This window comes from Rosa rugosa, chromosome 6 (assembly GCF_958449725.1).
Source record: "Rosa rugosa chromosome 6, drRosRugo1.1, whole genome shotgun sequence".
In the NCBI taxonomy this organism is placed as follows: Eukaryota; Viridiplantae; Streptophyta; class Magnoliopsida; order Rosales; family Rosaceae; genus Rosa; species Rosa rugosa.
This window is the reverse complement of record NC_084825.1, coordinates 45,068,377-45,088,988: the sequence shown is the minus strand read 5'-3', so window position 1 is coordinate 45,088,988 and position 20,612 is coordinate 45,068,377. Positions and strand designations below refer to the sequence as shown.

The 20,612-nt window shown below is 37.4% G+C and overlaps 2 protein-coding genes and 1 long non-coding RNA gene across 6 annotated transcripts; 1 reads left to right on the top strand and 2 right to left on the bottom strand.

Moving 5' to 3' along the window:
• Positions 1–646: 646 nt before the first annotated feature.
• Positions 647–12,285, top strand: LOC133713359 (uncharacterized). 4 transcript variants are annotated; one of them, XM_062139355.1, is made up of 19 exons: positions 647–1,120; positions 2,046–2,125; positions 2,661–2,711; positions 2,930–3,433; positions 3,580–3,837; positions 4,204–4,269; positions 4,450–4,629; positions 4,814–4,865; positions 5,001–5,282; positions 6,362–6,472; positions 6,955–7,146; positions 7,515–7,790; positions 8,216–8,851; positions 9,368–9,852; positions 9,958–10,030; positions 10,118–10,186; positions 10,792–11,186; positions 11,301–11,444; positions 11,749–12,285. In XM_062139355.1, exons 1-17 carry the CDS (start codon positions 890–892, stop codon positions 10,876–10,878), a joined length of 3,633 nt encoding a protein of 1,210 aa, XP_061995339.1. In that variant the 5' UTR covers positions 647–889; the 3' UTR covers positions 10,879–11,186; positions 11,301–11,444; positions 11,749–12,285. The 4 variants fall into 4 exon arrangements, with proteins under 4 accessions (XP_061995339.1, XP_061995338.1, XP_061995340.1 ...); XM_062139354.1 differs by having other exon boundaries at positions 10,792–11,444; XM_062139356.1 differs by having other exon boundaries at positions 648–1,120; positions 9,970–10,030; positions 10,792–11,444.
• Positions 12,286–12,395: 110 nt separating this feature from the next.
• On the bottom strand, positions 12,396–18,159 carry LOC133713839 (uncharacterized). Its single transcript, XR_009848270.1, has 18 exons — positions 17,729–18,159; positions 17,564–17,629; positions 17,197–17,445; positions 17,043–17,122; positions 16,548–16,912; positions 16,112–16,383; positions 15,647–15,970; positions 15,433–15,563; positions 14,826–14,969; positions 14,402–14,590; positions 14,156–14,254; positions 13,570–13,893; positions 13,402–13,495; positions 13,224–13,302; positions 13,013–13,126; positions 12,762–12,906; positions 12,585–12,676; positions 12,396–12,491 (listed from the first exon to the last, which is right to left on the bottom strand). It is a non-coding gene; the product is annotated as an uncharacterized LOC133713839 (long non-coding RNA).
• A 36-nt stretch (positions 18,160–18,195) lies between these two features.
• Positions 18,196–20,585, bottom strand: LOC133716857 (putative disease resistance protein RGA3). The gene is made up of 2 exons (XM_062143508.1): positions 18,271–20,585; positions 18,196–18,200 (listed from the first exon to the last, which is right to left on the bottom strand). The coding sequence occupies exons 1-2, from the start codon at positions 20,543–20,545 to the stop codon at positions 18,196–18,198; spliced, it is 2,280 nt and encodes a 759-aa protein (XP_061999492.1). The 5' UTR covers positions 20,546–20,585.
• Positions 20,586–20,612: the final 27 nt, after the last annotated feature.

Below are 20,612 nucleotides of genomic sequence, written 5' to 3'. Positions count from 1 at the left end.
TTTAGTCTCTAAATTCGATTGAGATGCTACATTTTGTAATGTTTCAAATGAAATTAGATAAAATTTAGTTTCAGACTTTGATAGAGTTTTGGCACTCTTAGAGCACACAAGGTTTACAAGGTTGTTTCAGTTGACATGTTAGTATGACACTCAGCATACTTCACGATGTTAAGTAAAAATGAACACAAATAGTTTACGGGGATATCAAAACATTTGTTCAATCAATTTTAAGCTTGTTCAAATAGTGGTCGAAGCCCTAGTTACCATGTTTTTCATACTCCCAGTCTGAAATAAACATTAAAATGAGTAATTTTTGAACTAGCCATGACTTGGATATGATGTTTATGGAATGTTTTTTTTAAAAATAGTAAAAGAAATCCAGTAGGGGCATTCACAGAAATTCCTTGTATCTGGAAACAAAACCCTAGTGCTTATCATTACAAAGTGTAGATTCCTAACTCACCCCATTCCCATTAAATTAGAAAAATTAACCCAGGAAGCTACAAAGTGACAAAAGACCAGAATCCAGTGCTCTTGTGTGTCTGGGCCAACTTTTATAATCCCGAAAATGCCCTTATTCCCACTACTAAAAAGGTGACAAATTCTAGCGCATGCCAGCTAATGAGTCCTCATAAAACCACGCCAATACGTACAGCTAATCCCAAAATTAAGAAGCGAAAATAATTTCAATTCAGAAAACAAAAACAGAAGAAAATTACAGCTCTCTCTGGTTCATTTCCAAGTTCAATGAACGAACGAACCCACTCGGATTCGTTATAATCCGATTCCTCAAATGTAGAGTTTCACCACAGTGAAACCCCACTGCAGAGAAAGCGTTAGAGAGCAAATCCGAGTTTTCTAGTGTGTGTTAGATTCGGAGCGGGACCCGATGTCGTCGGTCTACAGTCCGGGTCGGAGCCCCGGGAGTTCGAGGCTTCAGGTGGCCGGCGGAGGAGGAGGAGTGGGAGGAGTTGCGAGGCTGAGATCTTCGTCGATGAAGAAGCCGCCGGAGCCGCTGCGGCGGGCGGTGGCGGATTGTCTGGCGTCGTCGGCGGCCAGCTCGCACCATGCCAGCAGTTCGTCCTCTGTGCTGCTCTCCGAAGCTTCGAGAATTCTGAGGGTGAGTGAATTCTGTGTGTGGTTTCGCGGTTTCTGATTTCGTTTTTTTTTTTTTTGGATCTTTGAAATGCTGGCTTGGTTTGTGGAATCTAGGTCTTACTGTGTGTGTGATTTGGGTTTGAATTGGTGGAGTTTGGATGAGTTGAGTGCTTATGGAGCTTTGAACTCTGTTTGAACAATAGCAGAGATTAGAACAGAAAAGAGATAGTAATTAAATGTGGTTTACCCAATTTAAGCACTTGTTGCTATTGATTGTAATTTGTAAATGTTAAATTACTGGCTTAGAGTACTTCGTTGCATTTAATTTTAAATGGCTTCTTTAGTTATCTATGATGGGGGGAAGTGGAAATGCAATTTTGTTGCACTTTGTTTGAATAGTTTATTATTTTTATAAGAGCACTTTGTTCAATTTGTTGCCCATCTGTAGAAATTAAGAACTCCCCAGAGTTAATTTGTAGTTTTATTTCTTTGGTAAGAATTGTTTCTTAACGGCAACAAGAGAAGTTGTTTCTGAAGTAGTTTCCTATTATTGGTTTTGCATGGAGCTGTTTAACTGTATTCTCTCGATGATTCGGGATTACATATTCGTATTTGCAATTGATTTGATGCTCTCTTTATGTCTTAAGTAAAATGTCAGCACTTTTTTATTGATTAGTTTTCAAAAGTTCTGGTTAAAGAGGACATCTAGATATCACTGCCTCACTTGGCTTGAAGTAGCAATTATGTTATTTGAAATGGAAGCTCTGTTCATTTTGTAATTATATCCAGCTTTTATTGCCCTTTCTGGATACTGGACTGTCCAGTTATCCAGGCAGGTAGAGCTGACATCTTATTGAGATGTCTTTATCATGTCGTTGCTCATCTTATTCGATTGACTTGCATGAGCTGCAATTTCACATTTCACAAATTAAACTTATGATTGGCAGGATTATCTGGCATCCCCAACAACGATGGACTTGTCTTACAATGTGATTTTAGAACATACCATTGCTGAGAGGGAGCGCAGGTAACTCCTGTAGGTAACTCTTATAGGTTTTCTCTTTCTTGATTTAACTTGAATGCTTCACGCAATCCAGGAACAGGATAAACAGAAGAATGTTTCTAGGAATAGTGAGAGAATTTATGATCCATAAATTATTATGCTTGTGTCGAACCAAGTGTGAGTGCACATGTGCATACTCGTGAAACTTCAAGTTGGGGGTAAACTTTGTGGTTTAGCTTATGGTAAAGAACTATTGATACAGAGCTTTTGTGGCATTTAGTATAAGTTGAAGATACGTACAGAGTAAGAATAGATAATGCACTCACACTCACATAACACACCAAGGGAATTTAATAAGATTACAAATTTTTTTATACACGTGTATGTGTGTCTGGCTGTATATACATCTATTGTCTTCCAAATGCATGTAAATTGCCTCCATTTGCACTTGCTAATCATATCTTGATTTTTGCCAATGGATTTTCCATCAAGCTCTGTATAAAAAATAGTTGTTATGGTATAGATCCTTTTTCCTGATGTTGGTTTTCTTTTATGCCAGCCCTGCAGTTGTTGCAAGGTGTGTGGCACTTTTGAAACGCTACCTCCTAAGGTATGTTCTATATATCTTGAGATCTTTTTTTCCTCTATTGATCTCATTGGATTTAAAAATTAAAAGATACCATGTAGACAATGTTGTATCTCACCCTCGTTGCACCAGTTATTCTAACATGTGTAAATTTTGTTTTCTTTTCTGTTTGGTGTTGATTTTGTTATTTTTAGTGTTTTTAAATTCAGAGTTTTGAGACATACTTTTGTTTTACTTTGAAGGTACAAACCCAGCGAAGAGACATTACTGCAGATTGATCGGTTTTGTATAAACACTATTGCCGAATGTGATATTGGTCCAAACCGGAAATTGTCTCCATTGTCACAATCATTTGCGTCAACAGCATCTACAAATACTCCCCCTTTGTCTGTACCTAGTTTTGCTTCTGGGACTCTTGTGAAGTCATTAAACTATGTGCGGTCTCTGGTGTCTCAACATCTTCCAAGGCGATCATTCCACCCGGGTGCTTTTTCTGGAGCCCTGTCTGCAACAAGACAATCCCTTCCGAGTTTGTCTTCTTTGTTGAGTAGATCCTTCAATGGGCAGCTAAGCCCTGCACACACTGGGGAACCTTTGGAGAATAAAGACGTCACAACTATGTCTATTTTGAACCTATCAAATATTGAAAAGGTTGATGGAATGAAAGATCTTGAATACCTCGCACTCGACGTTCTCAGGTGGCGCTGGCTTGGAGAACAGCAGTCATCATTATTGCTAACTGAAAGGTACACACAGAAATGGCTTGTTACCTTCTAACTCTGCGGGTGGTTCTTTATCTCCTATTCAGTTTTCAGTTTTAGTTTGTCTTTATGTTAGCTTTCTTGTATTGCTTATAAATTAACTCAAGTACTTTACATGTTCCATCATCAAGTGATCGCGTTGTAAATTCTCAAGAAATGAGAACATATAATCTCCTAGAAGTAGGTGCAGCAGCTCTACTTGTTGGAGACATGAAAGCTAAAATGAAAGGTCAACCTTGGAAGTTTTTTGGAACTGCTGATATGCCTTATCTTGATCAACTGTTGCAACCTTCACCAGTAACCGCAATTACCGATTCTTCTGCGGCACGTGCCCACTTGAGGGCAATAACAGCATCAAAACGCACTAAATCCGGCCCTAGTCAAATATGGTATGCCATTCTATCTTCTATAATCTCTATGACATCTTTGGTGAACGTTGTTCAACATTTTCAAATAGAAGGACTCTGATGCAAATTGAGTTCTTTAATTTTGTTGCATAGATAAAATTACCACAGGATAGAAACATGAAATCTAAAGATATTTCTTGTTTGATTAGTGGCCTTTGAAGATACTTATTTTACTACCTAGGGTGTACACTGTACATTTAAGCTAATCTATTGTTAATCCCTGTTTTCAGAGGCTTATTAGATAACTTACACTCACAGTCATACATCATATGAAATTATAACTTTAGCATGATAATGAAGTTTGATCAAACATATGCCGTTCTGAATATTTCAAGTGTAAAATTTCAGGGACGAATCTCCAGTGAGCACATTTCGTCCCCGGGCTAAACCGCTATTCCAATATCGTCACTACAGGTAACAAATAGGAGATTAGTTGTTTTACAAGATCCCTTAATATTCTTGATTCCTTGGAAATACTTTTTGATGTTGGCTGTGAGTGTTGTTATAGCACTTGTGTCTTTTGAATTGATATTCAAGTAGCTAGCATTTTTGTTCCAGTTTACTTTCTCTCACCATATTTTTTATGTGGATCAGTGAACAACAACCCTTGCGCTTGAATCCAGCTGAGGTTTGTGAGGTCATTGCTGCAGTTTGCTCTGAGGCATCTTCACCAACTGCTAATGTGATGACAGTATCATCTAGATTAAATAATAACTATGGAAAGCCGTCGATGGATGCAGCAGTGAGCGTCTTAATCAAACTTGTTATTGACATGTATGTTTCCATGACTACGGCCAGTAATATTACAGTCATTCTTGATGTCCTACTTCTATTTTGTGTGATTGTGTGTAACTCCCTCCCTCTCCATGTTAATGTCCCATTTTCTGCTTTTTGCTCTAATTGCATACTATGTTGTGTTCGGTCATGGATAGCAGTCATTGAAAATCTCTCTTTGTAGGTATGTTTTGGATTCTGGGACTGCTGCTCCTCTCACTTTGTCTATGCTTCAGGTGATTACTGGTTGACTTTTTGTGATTGGAATATGTGCCTCTCTCTCTCTCTCTCCCTCCCTCTCTCTCCCCACACCCCCCTCTGACTTTTTTCATCATTCCAATTGTTTTTCTGTTTTTTGTATGATCTTTCAGGAAATGCTTAATTCTCCAACAGCAACATGTAGAGTTCGTGCATTTGATTTCATTCTGAACCTTGGAGTTCATGCTCATTTACTAGAGCCAATGGTTACAGATGATGCTTCCACAATTGAAGAAGATTATTCTCAAGAATCATATTTTGACAGTGAAGCTAAGCTTGCAACACAAGAAATGAGAAGATCAGATTCTGTTTTGATGGGCAGCTCCTCAGCTATTGATAATTTTGAATCATGGATTTTAAATATTTTATATGAGATTTTGCTTCTTCTTGTTCAGGTATAGTTTCTTTCATATTTGAATTATCTGCTTGGGTTACATTAAGAAGCTACAAAATAGTGATGTTAACTTGTCTTGATTTTTCTGATCCTATATATATTGTGAACCCTTCTTTTATTATTGGAAAAATTGGAGGCATTTTTTCTAAGATGCAATCTTCTTTAGTATTTAGTAAAACATTGATAAATATGCATCTAGATATGAGTCTTTATTGGGAGACAGTTTGTTGTTTCCATTCAATCTGTATTATGATATTTTCTGCCAACATTCTCTTTGCTTCATAGTTTAGTTTTGGACTTAGAAAATTTATTACATTTAATTGCTTGTTTCTTTTTCTGGTTTGCGGTTTATCTATTACTGGATTGCAATTGATGAGATTTATATAGTGATTAGTTTATAGTGGATTTCAGAAAATGTTTTTTTTTTTTTATAATTTATTTATTTATTTTTTTTAATTAGGATAACTTGGGCTACATAAAATAAATTATTTTCTTCATCTTGAAGATGGGGTTATGAGGAGGGTCAGTTGAGTCAAAGAATTAGGGAAATTGTAATTGTTTTTTCTTTTTGAAAGCGATAAGAAAAGAAAAAGTAAGCATGAAATAAGATATGAGTTGGTGGAAGGAAACTTGGTGCTGTTGGGCTTATTGTAGTGAAGAAGGCATATAGTTCACCAAATGAGTTTGTATCTATATATATATATATATATATATATATATTTTTTTTTTGGTCAAAGAGTTTGTATATTTTGAATGACAAAAATATAACAAGTTTCCAACTATAAAGTAAAATGTCATAGTTGATAGATTGCAATTAAAACATAGCTCCTACTCGATCAAAATTACAAAACAAAATGTAACATCCCTAAATGCTTAGACAAATTACAAAGATGCCAAACATCTGTTCCTTTCCCAGTGAAAATGCACCTCTCTTATCTTAATAAATTTTGCGGTATCTTTCCACCCTAACAAGCACTTTAGAACAAATTTCACTATGCATCAATGTTTCAATTTTTATCTCTGTTGATCAATGCAGATATTGTCACCATTCTTTAACCTTTAGTTTTTCCGTTCTTGTAGATAGAAGAGAAAGAAGAATCTGTATGGGCTTCTGCTCTTAGCTGCTTGCTTTATTTTGTCTGTGATAGAGGCAAAATATTGAGAAACCGGATAAATGGACTTGACATAAGGGTGAGATATTTTGCAATTTTTGTAAAATCATACTGCAAGGTTTACGAATATTCGACTGTGAGTCTGTTTTTATTAGTGTTTATTTGGAATCCTTTCCTATATTCTCCTGGTGTATGTTGCAACACCATCTATGCCTCTAGATGTAAGGTTACTCTCAATGGGGCTTATTACCTTACCAACAAGAGGTTAGTAGGAATGGTCAGCCTCATGGGCTTCTCGCATGTGGTCCAGGGTTCATACCCCCTACCTAGCCATATGATATAGTTTCCTGCCACCTAAAGATTGTAGGGTTTGGACACCCAGTCCGCGAAAGCGGGCTTGGGGATTTCTGGGTTTCAAAAAGAAAAAAGAGAACTGGTTTCTATAAATTTACATATCCGGATGCCATGATTACTATCATCTGCAATGCCATTTACTGATTCATTCATATCCCAACAGTTATGAGTTTCTATCTTGATTGTTGTTTTAATGTCTACTTTTAGGTTGTTAAGGCGCTACTAGTAATTAGCAGGAAGAATTCTTGGGCAGAAGTAGTTCATTGCAAGCTTATTAGCATGTTAGCAAACATGTTTTATCAAGTACCTGAAGAAACTGATGAGACTGTCTCAAGTACCCGTTTATTTGTTGTGGAGCAAGTTGATCTGATTGGTGGAATTGAGTTTATTTTTCTTGAGGTATGCTACTAATTTTTCTTGAAACTGAAATCAATAGTTAGAAGCTTGATTATAAGAAAAAAAGATTCCGAAGCTACTGAATCCGAAGCATAGAACTAACGTCCCTTGGTAATCAGAATATTATTATCATCTGCATTGTAAAGAAGTTCCTTTATCATTGGTGAGGTCAAACAACACTTCAATAATCTGATGTAAATGATTACTTTAGCTGATTGATGAATGGTGATGGATCTGTTTTTTCAAATAAGATTTATTGAAATGTTTATGTAATATATTCTTGTTTTATGAAACCAAACTATAAAACTTTCTGTATGGTTTCGTTCAACCAGCAATATCTAATTCCAAGCCATGATGCTTGTGCGATGCAGTATTCACTAGCAAAATCAAGGGATGAAAGAAGAAATCTGTTTTTGGTGCTTTTTGACTATGTTTTGCATCAAATTAATGAAGCATGCATAGCTACAGGAGGCACGGAGTATAGCGATGATGAGATTCAGCCTCTTGTTGCTCTTCTCACAATGGCTGATGCGTCTGAAGCCGTTTATATCTGTATTAAGCTTGGGGTGATAGGCATTGGGGAACTCATGAGGAATTCTATTTCTGATGCCTTGTCTAGATATCCAAACAGTGAACGGCTAAATATGGTATGTATCAAAAGTGTGTGTGCGGTGTGTTTGAGTTGGTGTTTGTGTATGTTTCTCTATAAAGGAGGGGAGCTGCATTCTTCAAAAGTTTTGTCACTGGAATATTTAAGTCAATTATGTTCCTACCCAGCTCGTCTTCTGTGAGCTTTTTCATCAGCCTGTTTGCTATCTATTGTTGGCATGGACAGAGGTGAACTGACTGATGAGCTCTTAGGGAGTTTCACATATATCATATTTTATTTACACTTGTTTCGATAAATATGCATTTGGTTTTCCCCTCTTGTAAGTGGTAAATAGGTGTGTGGTTTCTACGGGAGGTTTTCACTAATTTCAGAGATTGTTGGATAGTTAGTTTTGTTTCTATAATTTTGAAGTCAATTAATCTTTGTTAATGTGCTGCTTCTAAAGTTTATTCAACTTTACAGCTGTTGGAGAGTGTACTGGAGAAATTTGGTGCAACCATTAGTTCATTTACTCATTTGGACACGGAGTTCTTACATATGATGCAGATAACAAAATCCTACAAGTCTTTGGATAGCATTGAAGGTGCAGTTTTAAGAAATGGTGTTGGCATGAAAGCAAAGCTCTCATGGGCCATTTTGCATTCCCTACTTCATTCTGGGAATATTGCTTACCATCGGAATGCGTATGTCTGGTTAGCTGACCTGCTTATTGCAGAAATTAGTGATGAAAGGAATTCAAGTATATGGTCAAATATTAAAAACATGCAGCAGAAAATTTCCCATGCTGTTGTTCATGATTCTGCAGTTGCTTCAGACATTCCTTCAGATGTTCCTCTGCCCATTTCTCTTATGTGTGGTCTTTTGAAGTCAAAGCACAGCATCATCAGATGGGGTTTTCTGTTTGTTCTTGAAAGGCTTCTCATGAGGTGTAAAATTTTGTTAAATGAAACTAAAACCCAGCAATCACATTACAGTGATGTTGGGAATATACACAAGGATAATCGTCTTGAGAAAGCTAATGCAGTGATAGACATCATGAGTAGTGCCTTATCCTTGGTTTTTCAGATTAATGAGACAGATCGCATGAATATTTTGAAGGTAATTGCTTAAGGACTAGAAATCTCTTGACTAGATCTTATGCATGTGGTCTTTCAATTCCAGAGATGCATATAGTTACAAATCAGGGGGATGCGACCGTAAAAGGCTTCTAATATGCTTAACAGTTTTTAGCCCTTTTGACTGCAATAGTTGGAGAACGCATATGGTGTGGTACTTATGAAAATCGTTAGAGAAATGATGTTGTAGGGACATGGACTTCTCTTTTGCCCCGCTGTAGGGTACAACGAGAACCTAAAATATTTGTTTGTGCATAATCATATTAGGTATTTATTAATGCTAAATGACATTAGTAGAAGTTGACGACGCTTCACATTTTGACATTACTTTTTTGGAAAAAAATAAAATAAAAGGTTTATTGGCTGTTCTGTCAGGTACTGTTTTTTGTCAAAAGAATGAAAATTCATATTTAGTTATCCTAGTGTCAATCTGTTTCTCAACAGTATCGGAGAATTGCATGTAGCGTTCCCCTAACTTATTTTATCTTGTTTTAAACAGATGTGTGACATACTATTTTCTCAATTGTGCTTGAGAGTTCCTCCTGCAAGTGCAACAGAGGTAGGAGATGATGTGCAACGTGGTAGGGTTCTTTTTCGCATGGATGGTAATAAGAAGGTTGATGATAAGGAGAGTTACCAGGATGCTTTTACCGAAGAAACTAGTGGCAGATCTGGCCAGGGTAACAACAATCCTGTAGAACATGAGACAGAATCGATGGCTGCACTGCTTCTTCGAGGACAAGCTATAGTTCCCATGCAATTGGTTACACGTGTTCCTGCTGCTTTGTTCTATTGGCCATTGATTCAACTTGCTGGTGCAGCTACAGATAACATAGCGTTGGGTATAGCCGTTGGAAGCAAGGGACGAGGGAACCTTCCCGGGGCCACATCTGACATACGGGCTACCCTTCTGTTACTTCTTATCGGTAAATGTACTGCGGATCCTACTGCTTTCCAGGAAGTTGGTGGGGAAGAATTTTTTAGGTGATTCTGGAATTTCATGCTTTCCTTTGATGAGTTTTCTTCTTATTATTTACTTTTTTATTTTATTTTATTTTTGCTGTGTGACTATGGCTGATATACGAGTAGAAAACAATTCAGGGAACTCTTAGATGATACAGACTCGAGGGTAGCATACTACTCCTCAGCCTTTCTTTTAAAGGTAAGAGTGTTTTTTCCCCTACAATGTACAAGTACCAAGTAGGTGGTTCAACCGATTCTGCTAACCTATTAATTCTGTATTTTGCAGCGAATGATGACAGAGAAACCTGAAAAGTACCAACATATGCTTCAGAATCTCGTTGTTAGAGCTCAGCAGGTGAGCCTTGTTCTGTGTTTTGCATGCAGGCACTTTTTCAATATTAGTCCTTAAACAATATATGTGCTTTTTTGTCATAGATATTATTGTATTGCCAATTCTTTTAGTTTGATATGGCGGTGTTCAGAATATGCAATCATGAGAAAGAAACATTAAACTGTATGATGACATTGTAAAATTATGTACGAGCTACCACAGTTGGAAGATGTGATAACGTTGACCAGACTAATGAGCAACTACTGTAGATAGGATTCCTATTCCTTGTTGCTGCCTGTATGGAATGTTTCAAAGAGACTGAACCTTGTTATGAAACTATCTTACCCTTATCCAAAGTATACAAAGGCTTTGTAGTGAACTACTTATCTTTGAATATGTTTTTCTATTGCTGACCATGCTTGAAAGCTGCATTCCAGTTGTTCCATTTTAACCTTTATAAAGGTCATGTTATATGGCTGGCTAATTTCTAACTGTTAAGATTTTAAGGAGATTGCTTTGAATGATACTTATTGCCTACACTGGCAGAAATATAGATCTTTCTCTCTTTGCTTTGAAGTCTGGTTGTCTCTTTATTACTCAATCTTTTGACATATGTTTTCTCCATGCAGAGCAACAATGAAAAGCTGTTAGAAAATCCATACCTTCAGATGCGTGGCATACTTCAGCTGGCAAACGATCTAGGAACTGGGTTGTAATCTGGCAATGCAGATTTGTAAATGTTAATTCTCCTCGACCTTGTAGAAGGTGCTCCCAAGCACAGCTTCATGCTGCCACTGTAATGCTCATGCTATTTTGCGCTGTCACAATTTGGCAAGTTCAAAATGCATGATACTCATTGGGATCTGATTTCTGAATGTTCTTGAAAGAGATTCTGGCCAAAAAAATAAACCAGAGAGTAGAAGGTGCATTCATAGGTTGGATACTGCTGGAAATTTTGCCAATGGAACACAACGCTCCAAGATTGGCAATCGGGGGTTGTGTTTGCTAACATTATTAGAAAATGGTGAGCCAGATTGATATCTACTTTGCAGATCTTCCTCTCCAGATTATTGTATAGTTATGTAATGAGTTGTTGGGGGAGGCGCTCTGTTTTGTAAAATATTAAGTTCATGTTCAGCTGAAGGATTCTCACTGGAGGCTTGTTGACAAAGAAGTTACAAGTTTGTTCAGGAAAGTTTTGGACATGTTTAATGCCGTTCTGCCTTTCATTCTGCCACTGGACATTGGGAGTCATGATCGCAGGCATGTAACTTATCACCAGGTACCACCACACACCTTCGATGGCAACGGTATATATGCAAATATATCAATTGCCAAAGTTATATATTACATCTATGATATAAGATGTTGCATCAAGTTGAACCGTCTAAATTTCTTCTTAGGTAATCTAATTGGTTACCTATTTCATAAATATTCAATATTCTGAATATTCTGAACTTGGCATGATTGGGTTTGTTGTTGTGACATGATTATGACATTATGCTGTACTTGACTATATTTGATTATTTGTTCCTTCATCTCTTCTTATACGTTTGTTTTAAAAACATGTTCTTCTTTCCATGCAGGCAGTTAATGTGCATTACAGTAACGAGAGACTTGGAAGAAACTCTGGAAATTATACTCTGTACAGAATCAAGATTTCCATTTCCCTCCAAGCCTTCACCTAATTTTTTGTCATTCCTGAAGGCGATCTTGATGCTGGCTTTTATGAAGGCATACTCGATTATAACATTTTTTCACATTCCCTAACATAAGAGTTTCATTATCCTGACAGCAACGAGAACGAGGACGTAATTGAATCGTGTGTCTCTTGTCTTGTATGTTCAGTGGGGACTCTATACGAGAGGGTTTTGGAGGGTAGACTGAATGCTATGATCTCTAATTCCATTTTATGTTGTGGGCATCACAGAGTGTCCGTTTTTTCAGGGCATCTCAAAGTGTGCTTGCTATGATTTTTGGACCTGCATGGTTTATTTTTGACATTGTAAATAGGTTATTAAATCAGGTAGTTGTTGATTGTTGTAAAATGGCTGTAGAAAAATTTTGCTCATGTATGACATCAAAGTGATTGATTTTCTAAGAAAAGTATTGGTTTTAGTAAATTTTTTGCAATATTTGAAAACATGATATCAGAGTATCAGCTGGGAACGCCAAACTTTCTTTACTGCAATCTCTCTCTTTTTTTTTTTTTTTTTACTACCAGCAGTAATTTTTTTGCAATATTTGAAAACATGATATCAGAGTATCAACATGAATATCAGTTGAACTTCGGATCAAGTATTGGATTCATGATCATTTGCACCATCCTCTGCAAAAGAGAATCTCCTATTAGAAGTTAAATCAGCAGAAGGACACACAAGCTAGCAGGATCTAGTATTAGACCAAAGGTCATTGTTACAACCTTGCATACCTTCCCAATAAGGTCCAGACGCTTGGAAGAGATGCTCTTGACTCAGCTCCATCCTCGGCCCATGTGATTAACCAAAAGATTTTCTGTGACATAGCTAATCAGTCCAACTTGAAAACCAAAAACTTCAAGTTATGATGTAATATACAAAAAGGTATGCATGTAGCTTACCGCACTCTGATAGTCTGAGGCCATTCTGAATGCATCAAGCTTCAATATGAGCAGTACAGGTAGCCTGGTGCGATTCTCATGTACAATTGATACATAATTAGAGGAGATGCTCAGCTGCTTGACTAAGCTACTCCAAGCTCAGTATCTGATTAACGAAAAAGGTGAAAAGAAATCTGTAACATAGCTAATCACTCCAATATGAAAACGAAGAACTTCAAGTTATGCTATTATTATAATTATATGCAGCTTACCGAATTAGCATCCCATCAGCTTGAAAACTCTGATGCCATTCTTGATGCTTCAAGCTTCAATGTAGTAGCATCTACAATATATGCTGAATTATGTAAATAGAGGAATTCTTTAACCTGAATTTGAAGACGATAATCAATTACAATTTATAAACTATCCGAGTATTTATTGAAAATTTTGTATCTGGAATGTCAGTGCAAGAGAAAGACAAACCTGAGGGGCGGAGGATCATCTTGTCTTTGAAAAGTCCAGAATCCTTTCAGCTGTATACATGACCGAGAATCATCATTTCCTGTATATAAGCAACTTAAATTGGCTAATTAGCCCAGAGACTTCATAGACATATCAGACATTGCAGACAAACATAGTAATCACACTGCTCTGCAATTACCTGTATGTTTAAGAAATCAAGCCGCAGAATTAATTAAAGCTGATAGGGAGTTCAGTTCAGTATGTTAGGAAGCCATGAGCTGCCTAGCTAGTAGCTACAAAGACAATGTTGATGCTTAATTGATGTGAAGTGCAAGAACAATGTAATGAACAAATTTGTTATTCGTACCTTCATTCCTGGAACAGTCACTGGTTCTGTGGCAGTTAATGTATCCGTCTCTGACAACAAGCTAGTCAACAGTTCTTCACTCATTTCAGCTCGTGCTGTCTTTGTTTGGCAGACAAACTACAAGGAAGATTCTGTTGATGAAGGAAGATGTAGTGCTTATCCTCTCTGCATAAGTAGAGAATCTTTAAGGCAGGTTCAAAGAAGTCGGTGATTCGATGTTAGTCCATCACTCTGTCACATTAATGGGGAAGTGAGACCTGTTTGGAAGTTGGTCGAGTTGGGATTACAATCAGATATTGGCAGATCATTATTCCCATCCTCCACCTAGGTACAACCAAACAACCAATAAAAGTTAAAAGCAATCTCTGATGCTTGATTTAGTGCGCCACTCATAATCTAACAGAACAATGTTCAGAGTCAATAATACATAGACAAAACAAATGCTCTCTAGTAATTGTATACAAAAAAAAAAGTGAGTAGACATTTCTCAGAAAATACAGCTGCATGCAGTTGCAACTTAAGTCACAAGTAACAGCAGTTCCATGCCGCAAGGCACCAGTTATGATATAGAGATATAATAGCTTACCAAAGTACAATTCGATCAGGCTTTCAACTCCAAGGCGATTCTAAATGCTTCCAGCATCGGTATATATTAGCTCTACATGTATCTTGGTACGATTTTCTTCTACATTAGATACAAAATCAGAGGACTTAGTAACCTGAATCAAAAGAAAATAATAAATTCTAAACACCTTGCGTCAGAGGAAGCAGCATATTATTAACAGTATATGAAGATATAAGTTATAATCAGCAGAAAAGACACAGGCACAACCTAGGTAGACAAAAGAAACAATCCCAAGTTGAACAATCTTCTATGATGGCTCATAGTCACACCTCACTCCTCAAAACCATGCATAGCTTCCTAATAAAGTCGAGACACTCAAAGAGATGCTTCAGCTGCTTGGCTAGGCAGTAGGCACCATCCTTAATACATCGAATTAACCAAAAGGTGAAAAGCAATCTGTGATACCGAACCCAATAGATAATCAGTTGAACTCATAAATCTATGTGGAACGACGTTGTTGCAGCAATGGGCTAAATGCTAATCTCAGTCTTCAATGCATGGCAAAAGTGAATTTGCATGGAATGGACCTCATGGTCATATCCACTCTTTTCTTCCATACCTCAAATATCTTAAGCCAATAACACAACTATTTCATGCCATGGGATCAGTCTAGTTTGTAACATAGGCTTACCAAAGATGGTTATGAAAAATTACGTAGTTTAGGTAAGATAGCCTCATCCGTCAGTCGAATGAGTGACACAAAGTAAGTTTGTAGTTGCATGTTGTAATATTGTTGCTTGACATTCTCCTGAAAGGAATGGTGGTTGGACTGCACCTACATATATCAATTGGATTACGGTAAGAAACTTGCTTAAAATAATGTGAATATGAAGACACACTTGTCTTAAATAGTAAAAAATGATTTTGAAAGAAACAGACATGAATCAAATAAAGCTGGTTGCAAGAATTTCAAGCCAATGCCACAGACACTCAAAACTCAAGAACTTCAAGCAAGTATATACAGGCATGTAGCTGTTTTGATAGTATACTTGTAACAGGCTTATGATACCGTAAATAATTATTACTAGAAAGTCCATAAAACTTTCTTGATATCAGTACAAGTTTTGATAGTCATGTTACTTTACAGATTTCTATAGGAATTTTCTCTGCTCATCACTGTTTTTAGTTGGAATGACAGCACATATAACAATCTTGCACCCTATGATTTTCTATCTATATATTTTCCTTAAAATCAACTTATCTAAATGTAAAATAATAATAAAATCTGTTACTCATACCTTGATTATCCTCTCAGCACAAGTAGAGATCAGCATACAGGCAAATTCGTATCAGCAAAAAGGAATAGGGAACTGAGACCTGGGTTGGGCTCCCAATCAAATATTGGATGCATGAGTACTTGCCCAATCCTCTGCAAAAAGGAATTAATCTCCTAGTGACGAGGGCCGGAAACAAAAGTAAATGAAGCAGGCTTTGTGTCTACAAGCAAATTACCCTTCTTTGATCTGTCATGGCCACCCCACAGCTTGTCAAATGTAGGTCTGATTGCTGCCTCAGATGCATTGCTCCAACAGTCCAACCTAGGTACACCCAAATAACCAAAAAATTAAAGCAATCTGTGATCCTTAACTCAGTCTCACAGTCACAGTCTTACAGAGCCATATATGTGCCACAAACACACATGAACTCAGAACTTCAGGTAATGAGTTATGACATAGAGAGCTTATCATATTAGCATCCCATCATCTTTGCAACTCCAAGGCCATTCTAAATGAAGCCTCAGTGTGAGCTGTACATGTATGTTGGTGCGATTTTCTTCTGCAATACATACATTAGTTAGACTTGACTATATCTTGAAGAAAAAAAAAATGATAATTCTACGTAACATAAGGTTTTGTTCTGCTACCTAAAGATTTCTTTTGAATTATTTTGGAACTTTCCACACAACATGAAGAGTACCTGAGGGTCATCTCATCTTCAGGAGTCTAACCAACAGAACTTTGAAGCCTAACCTCCCAATTCCATACACAGAAGGGTGCTTGCAATCTTTCTGAAATGTACTTGATAAGGACTCAATTTCCAGCATCAGAGGAAGAAGAGTATCATAACCAAACAGGAAGGTCTTCGAACCGGCAGCCTTCAGTTCCCTCATGCCTTCTTTCAATGCTTTAAGAACATGTCTCTAACTGGTGCTGTTTGTGACCTCTTAAGCTCCTGACAGTCATGATCACCTATATCACACAAACATGAATCTCTCAAGAAAACCATCTGATGCATCATTCTCATGTCTATATAATGCATCAATATTTTCACTTCTTTTTCCTTGCTAATTACTGATAAACACCAAATATACTAAAACATGCAAATTTAGAATTCTATGGCAGGAGTTATGTACCTATATAAACAATGACGATATAGCAGAAGGATACACAAGCTAGCATAACCTACTTAGACCAAAGGAACAATCCCAAGTTGAACTTCTCCAATGACAGCTCATTGTCACAACTTTGCATAGCTTCCCAGTAAGTCTAATAAAGTCCAGACAATGGAAGAGATAGTCTTGACTAAGACCATCCTCGGTCCATGTAATTAATCAAAAGCTTTTACGTGACTTGCTAATAGTCCAACTTGAAAACCAAGAACTTCAAGTTGTAATATAATCTACAAGTTTGTACGTATGCAGCTTCCCAAATTCAGATGCCACATTGAATGCATGAAGCTTCAATACGAGCAGTACAAGTAGCCTGGTGCGGTTCACATCTACAATAGATACATAATTAGAGGACTTGTCTATAACTTGGTTTACAGAAGAAAATCAATAAACTACCAACTGTCAAAAGATTTAAGGGGAATTCCCTATCTGGAACGTCAGCACAAAAGAAATACAAACCTTAGTGGTGAAGATCATCTAGTATTGGAATTGGAAGTCCAACAATCCCTTTAGCTATTCACGTGGCCATGAATCATCATCTGCTGTATAAAAGCTACTTAGCTTTGCTAATAAATACAGAGACTTGGCATAAAAATCAGAGCATTGAAGTTACCTGTATCAAGGTGAATAAGTAAATACGGGTAAAATTGATAGAAAGTTGAGCATCTGAGGTAGCAAATGTATGACCACCTCAAGTGTTTGACCTCTTTAGTACCCTCCTAGGTTTGGTCTATGCTATAACTCTGCTAGCTCATGTTCAACTAATCACTGATGTATCTGAAGGCTAGGGGAAGATAATGCTTGATGCTCAATTGATGTTTCCTTGTCCCCTCCAATATTGACTTGCATTGGACATGCATCCCTAGAATACATAATGGTAAAAGAAATGATTCAATTATAAATCCAAAGATACATATATAAGCTAGAGTCCCATGCATGTGATACAAATAATAACAGATAAGTGGATATATTAAGCTCACCAGGTTGAAATATATATGACGAATGATAGAGAAATGTGCTTGTTTCAAGAGAAGCTGAAGCCTGGACTGTGACGAATGATAGAGAAATTAGACATCGATCCAAATTACTAAGAAATATCCAATTAAATGAAGCAACTGTCACTCTAAACATTGAATCAAATGTACCTTTGAGATGCATCATCCAGATTAGTAGTCTTCTATCACGATGGTTGGGATGTGAGAAATCTTGGCCCACTCCTCACCAATTCCTTGTCTGTAAAGGTCGTGGAGAATTAGAGAATTGGAGATGTGCAATTTCTGTAGTGGTGTCTTCCACAGGAAGTCCGGCAGTGCTTTTAGCTTCCAGCAGTACATGAATGTCAACTGAGAGAGGCATGGCATGATTGTAATATTATTTTCTGCTCCTACCCACTCTTCCCATGAGGACATGGACTCGAAGGTGAGTTGTTTAAGCTTGGGGAATGATATGAAAATGGAAGACGACGAGGTTTGCCCATCATCTATTCCCAAAAACTCAACTCCTACCTTTGAGACTCTACCGAGTCTCCGAATATGCAATGATTCAAGGGACGTCAGTTTCCCTAAAGGAGGCAAAATCCCACATTTCAAGCAGAAATCAAGGGTGAGCACTCTCAAGCTGTTTAAAGACGACAACCAATGGGAGAAGGCGCCGCCTTGATACCAAGAGATCTTTAAAGATTCCAAACCTGGATGCGGCTTTAAGCCATTCATAATCTCTCCTTCATCAGCTGGGTTGAATTCTAGGCTCAATTGCAGGAGGTGAGCCTTATTCACCATAATTGCTGCTGCATTCTCCGCCATATTTGGATGCCCCCAAATCATAATAGAAAGACTCCCTTGAAGCTGGTTCAAGTCTTTCAGATCTTCCAACTTGTTTCCTTCATCACCATCTCCGACAACAAACCAATCTAGCCTTTGCAGATCTGTTAATTTCTCAATCCCTGTTAGATTTAGACTACCACAGAGTTCAACATAAAGATGCCTCAAGTTAATCAGCCTTCGCACATCTACTTTTTTGAGTCCACAGCAACCAACAAGTCGCAAGGTTTGCAGGTTGTATAAGCTGCCCATGGCTCTGGGTAGTTCTTTCAAGTCTTCATTACCGGATAAATCAAGATACCTCAAATGTATCAATCCACCTATCGTCTCGGGAATTTCTTCGAGACCACTATACCACCCCCGACGACTCAAGTTTAATGTCCTAAGGCATTTCAATTGTACTATCAACTCACATATTGGGCCAATGGATGAATCTATAGATATCAAGGTACGTAATTTTTTATAACTAGGGAGAAAAGATTTCAAAGAATCACTCTCGGTTGCATGCACTAAGGTCAAATGATGAACTTTATCCGTTGACACATCCCTTCTCTCACTAGCATCCAAAATCAAACATTCATTTTCTGTCAAATATTGTAGAAAGTCATGTACAATATCATGAATTTTGCATGCTATGTTTCCAATATTCTCATCATCTACCTCAACATCTTGAAAGAATGACCGCATTACTAAGACATCAAAATAATTTTGACCAACTACTGTTCTCTTTTCTATACTTCCTTTAGCATTCAAATAATCTTGTGACATCCACAACTCAATCAAATGATTTCTATCGTACACATAATCTTTTGGAAATGTAACACAATACAAAAGACAACGTTTGGTTGCTGGAGTCAAATCATGATAACTTAGTAGTAGTGGTCGAAAAACATCTTGTTGAATCTCTTTCAATTCCCATGTCTTACTATTTAAAACAGCTTGCCATTCATGAATCTTTTTCTTATTGCGCATGAGGCTACCTAACGTCTTTGCAGCAAGAGGCAACCCATTGCACCTTTTCACAATCACTAATCCAATATCTTTAAACTCTTTAGACACACTACTCTCATCCATGTCTGCATTGTAATAGAACAATGACAAACAAAATGCTTCACCCAACTCCTTCAAAGGGATCATTTGAGTTTTTGCTTTCATTAAAGTAGCAACCTCCTCCTTTCGAGTGGTCACTAATACCCTACTGCCCGTAGCACCATTACGTAAAGGCTTGATTAATTCTTCCCATTGACTTAACTTTGGGCTCCAAACATCATCTAACACAAGAAGAAACTTTTTACCCTTAATCAATTCAACTATACATTGCATCAAAATTTGCAACTCATTTGAATCTTTTGAGGTACCTAGACCTTCTATGATAGCTTTAGAAATCTTGATTTCTTCAAAAGGGTCCGAGACACAGACCCATATTCTCTTGTCAAAATGCGATTGGACAATTTCGTCATTATAGACTAATTGAGCAAGAGTTGTTTTCCCCATTCCCCCCATCCCTACAATAGGGATGACAAGAGGAACCTCATTTTCTGGACTATTCTCACTTATCAACTTGCCAACTATGAGGTTTTTCTCTTTCTCTCGACCGAATGTTTTAACATTAGGAAGAGAAGTAGTTTTTTGTCGTTCAGGTAATTCGGAGACCCTTGTGATGTTTTGAAAGCTAAAATCTTGTTTTTCTTTAGCAATCGAAGCTACTCTTTCATTTAGGTCTTTTATTCTCACAGCAATATCATGACGAAGCATTAACTGATTGACTTGGCCGAAACAAAAGCAAGAGGAAAGGAAGGGGAAGCATACCTTCTTCTTAGTAGTAACAATAAGAGCATTTTCACCTTGTTTTTCTTGTTTCTCCATTTGTTGCTTTAGAAGTACTTCAGTTATCCACTCATCCAACACGTCATCCATGTCGAAGGAAACTTCAGTCAGTTCACTCAGCCAACGTCTCACGGTGGCCTCGGTGACTTGTCTCTGCTCTGCATCCTCGAGCACAGCTTGAATAGCTTCGAGATTGCGGGTGAGGCTCTTGACTTTTTTCTCAACACCAGTGACCAGTTTGAACTCTCCTCCGACCTTGTCAAGGGTGATCGTAGCCAAACGCTCCAGCAGAACGTCAACTAGTATTCCAGCCATGTTCTTGAAATAGCTAGCTAGGGTTTGAGAATTGAGGGTGATCGAAAATGGAAGATTGAAGAGAGGA

What these genes read in the sequence shown, in the direction of transcription:
- LOC133713359 (XM_062139355.1), top strand. Translation starts at nt 890, where the DNA reads ATGTCGTCGGTCTACAGTCCGGGTCGGAGCCCCGGGAGTTCGAGGCTT. An exon ending in TTGAAACGCTACCTCCTAAG is followed by an intron (nt 2,712 to 2,929) that starts GTATGTTCTATA and finishes TTTACTTTGAAG; the next exon opens with GTACAAACCCAGCGAAGAGA. An exon ending in TCATTATTGCTAACTGAAAG is followed by an intron (nt 3,434 to 3,579) that starts GTACACACAGAA and finishes TCCATCATCAAG; the next exon opens with TGATCGCGTTGTAAATTCTC.
- LOC133716857 (XM_062143508.1), bottom strand. Translation starts at nt 20,545, where the DNA reads ATGGCTGGAATACTAGTTGACGTTCTGCTGGAGCGTTTGGCTACGATC.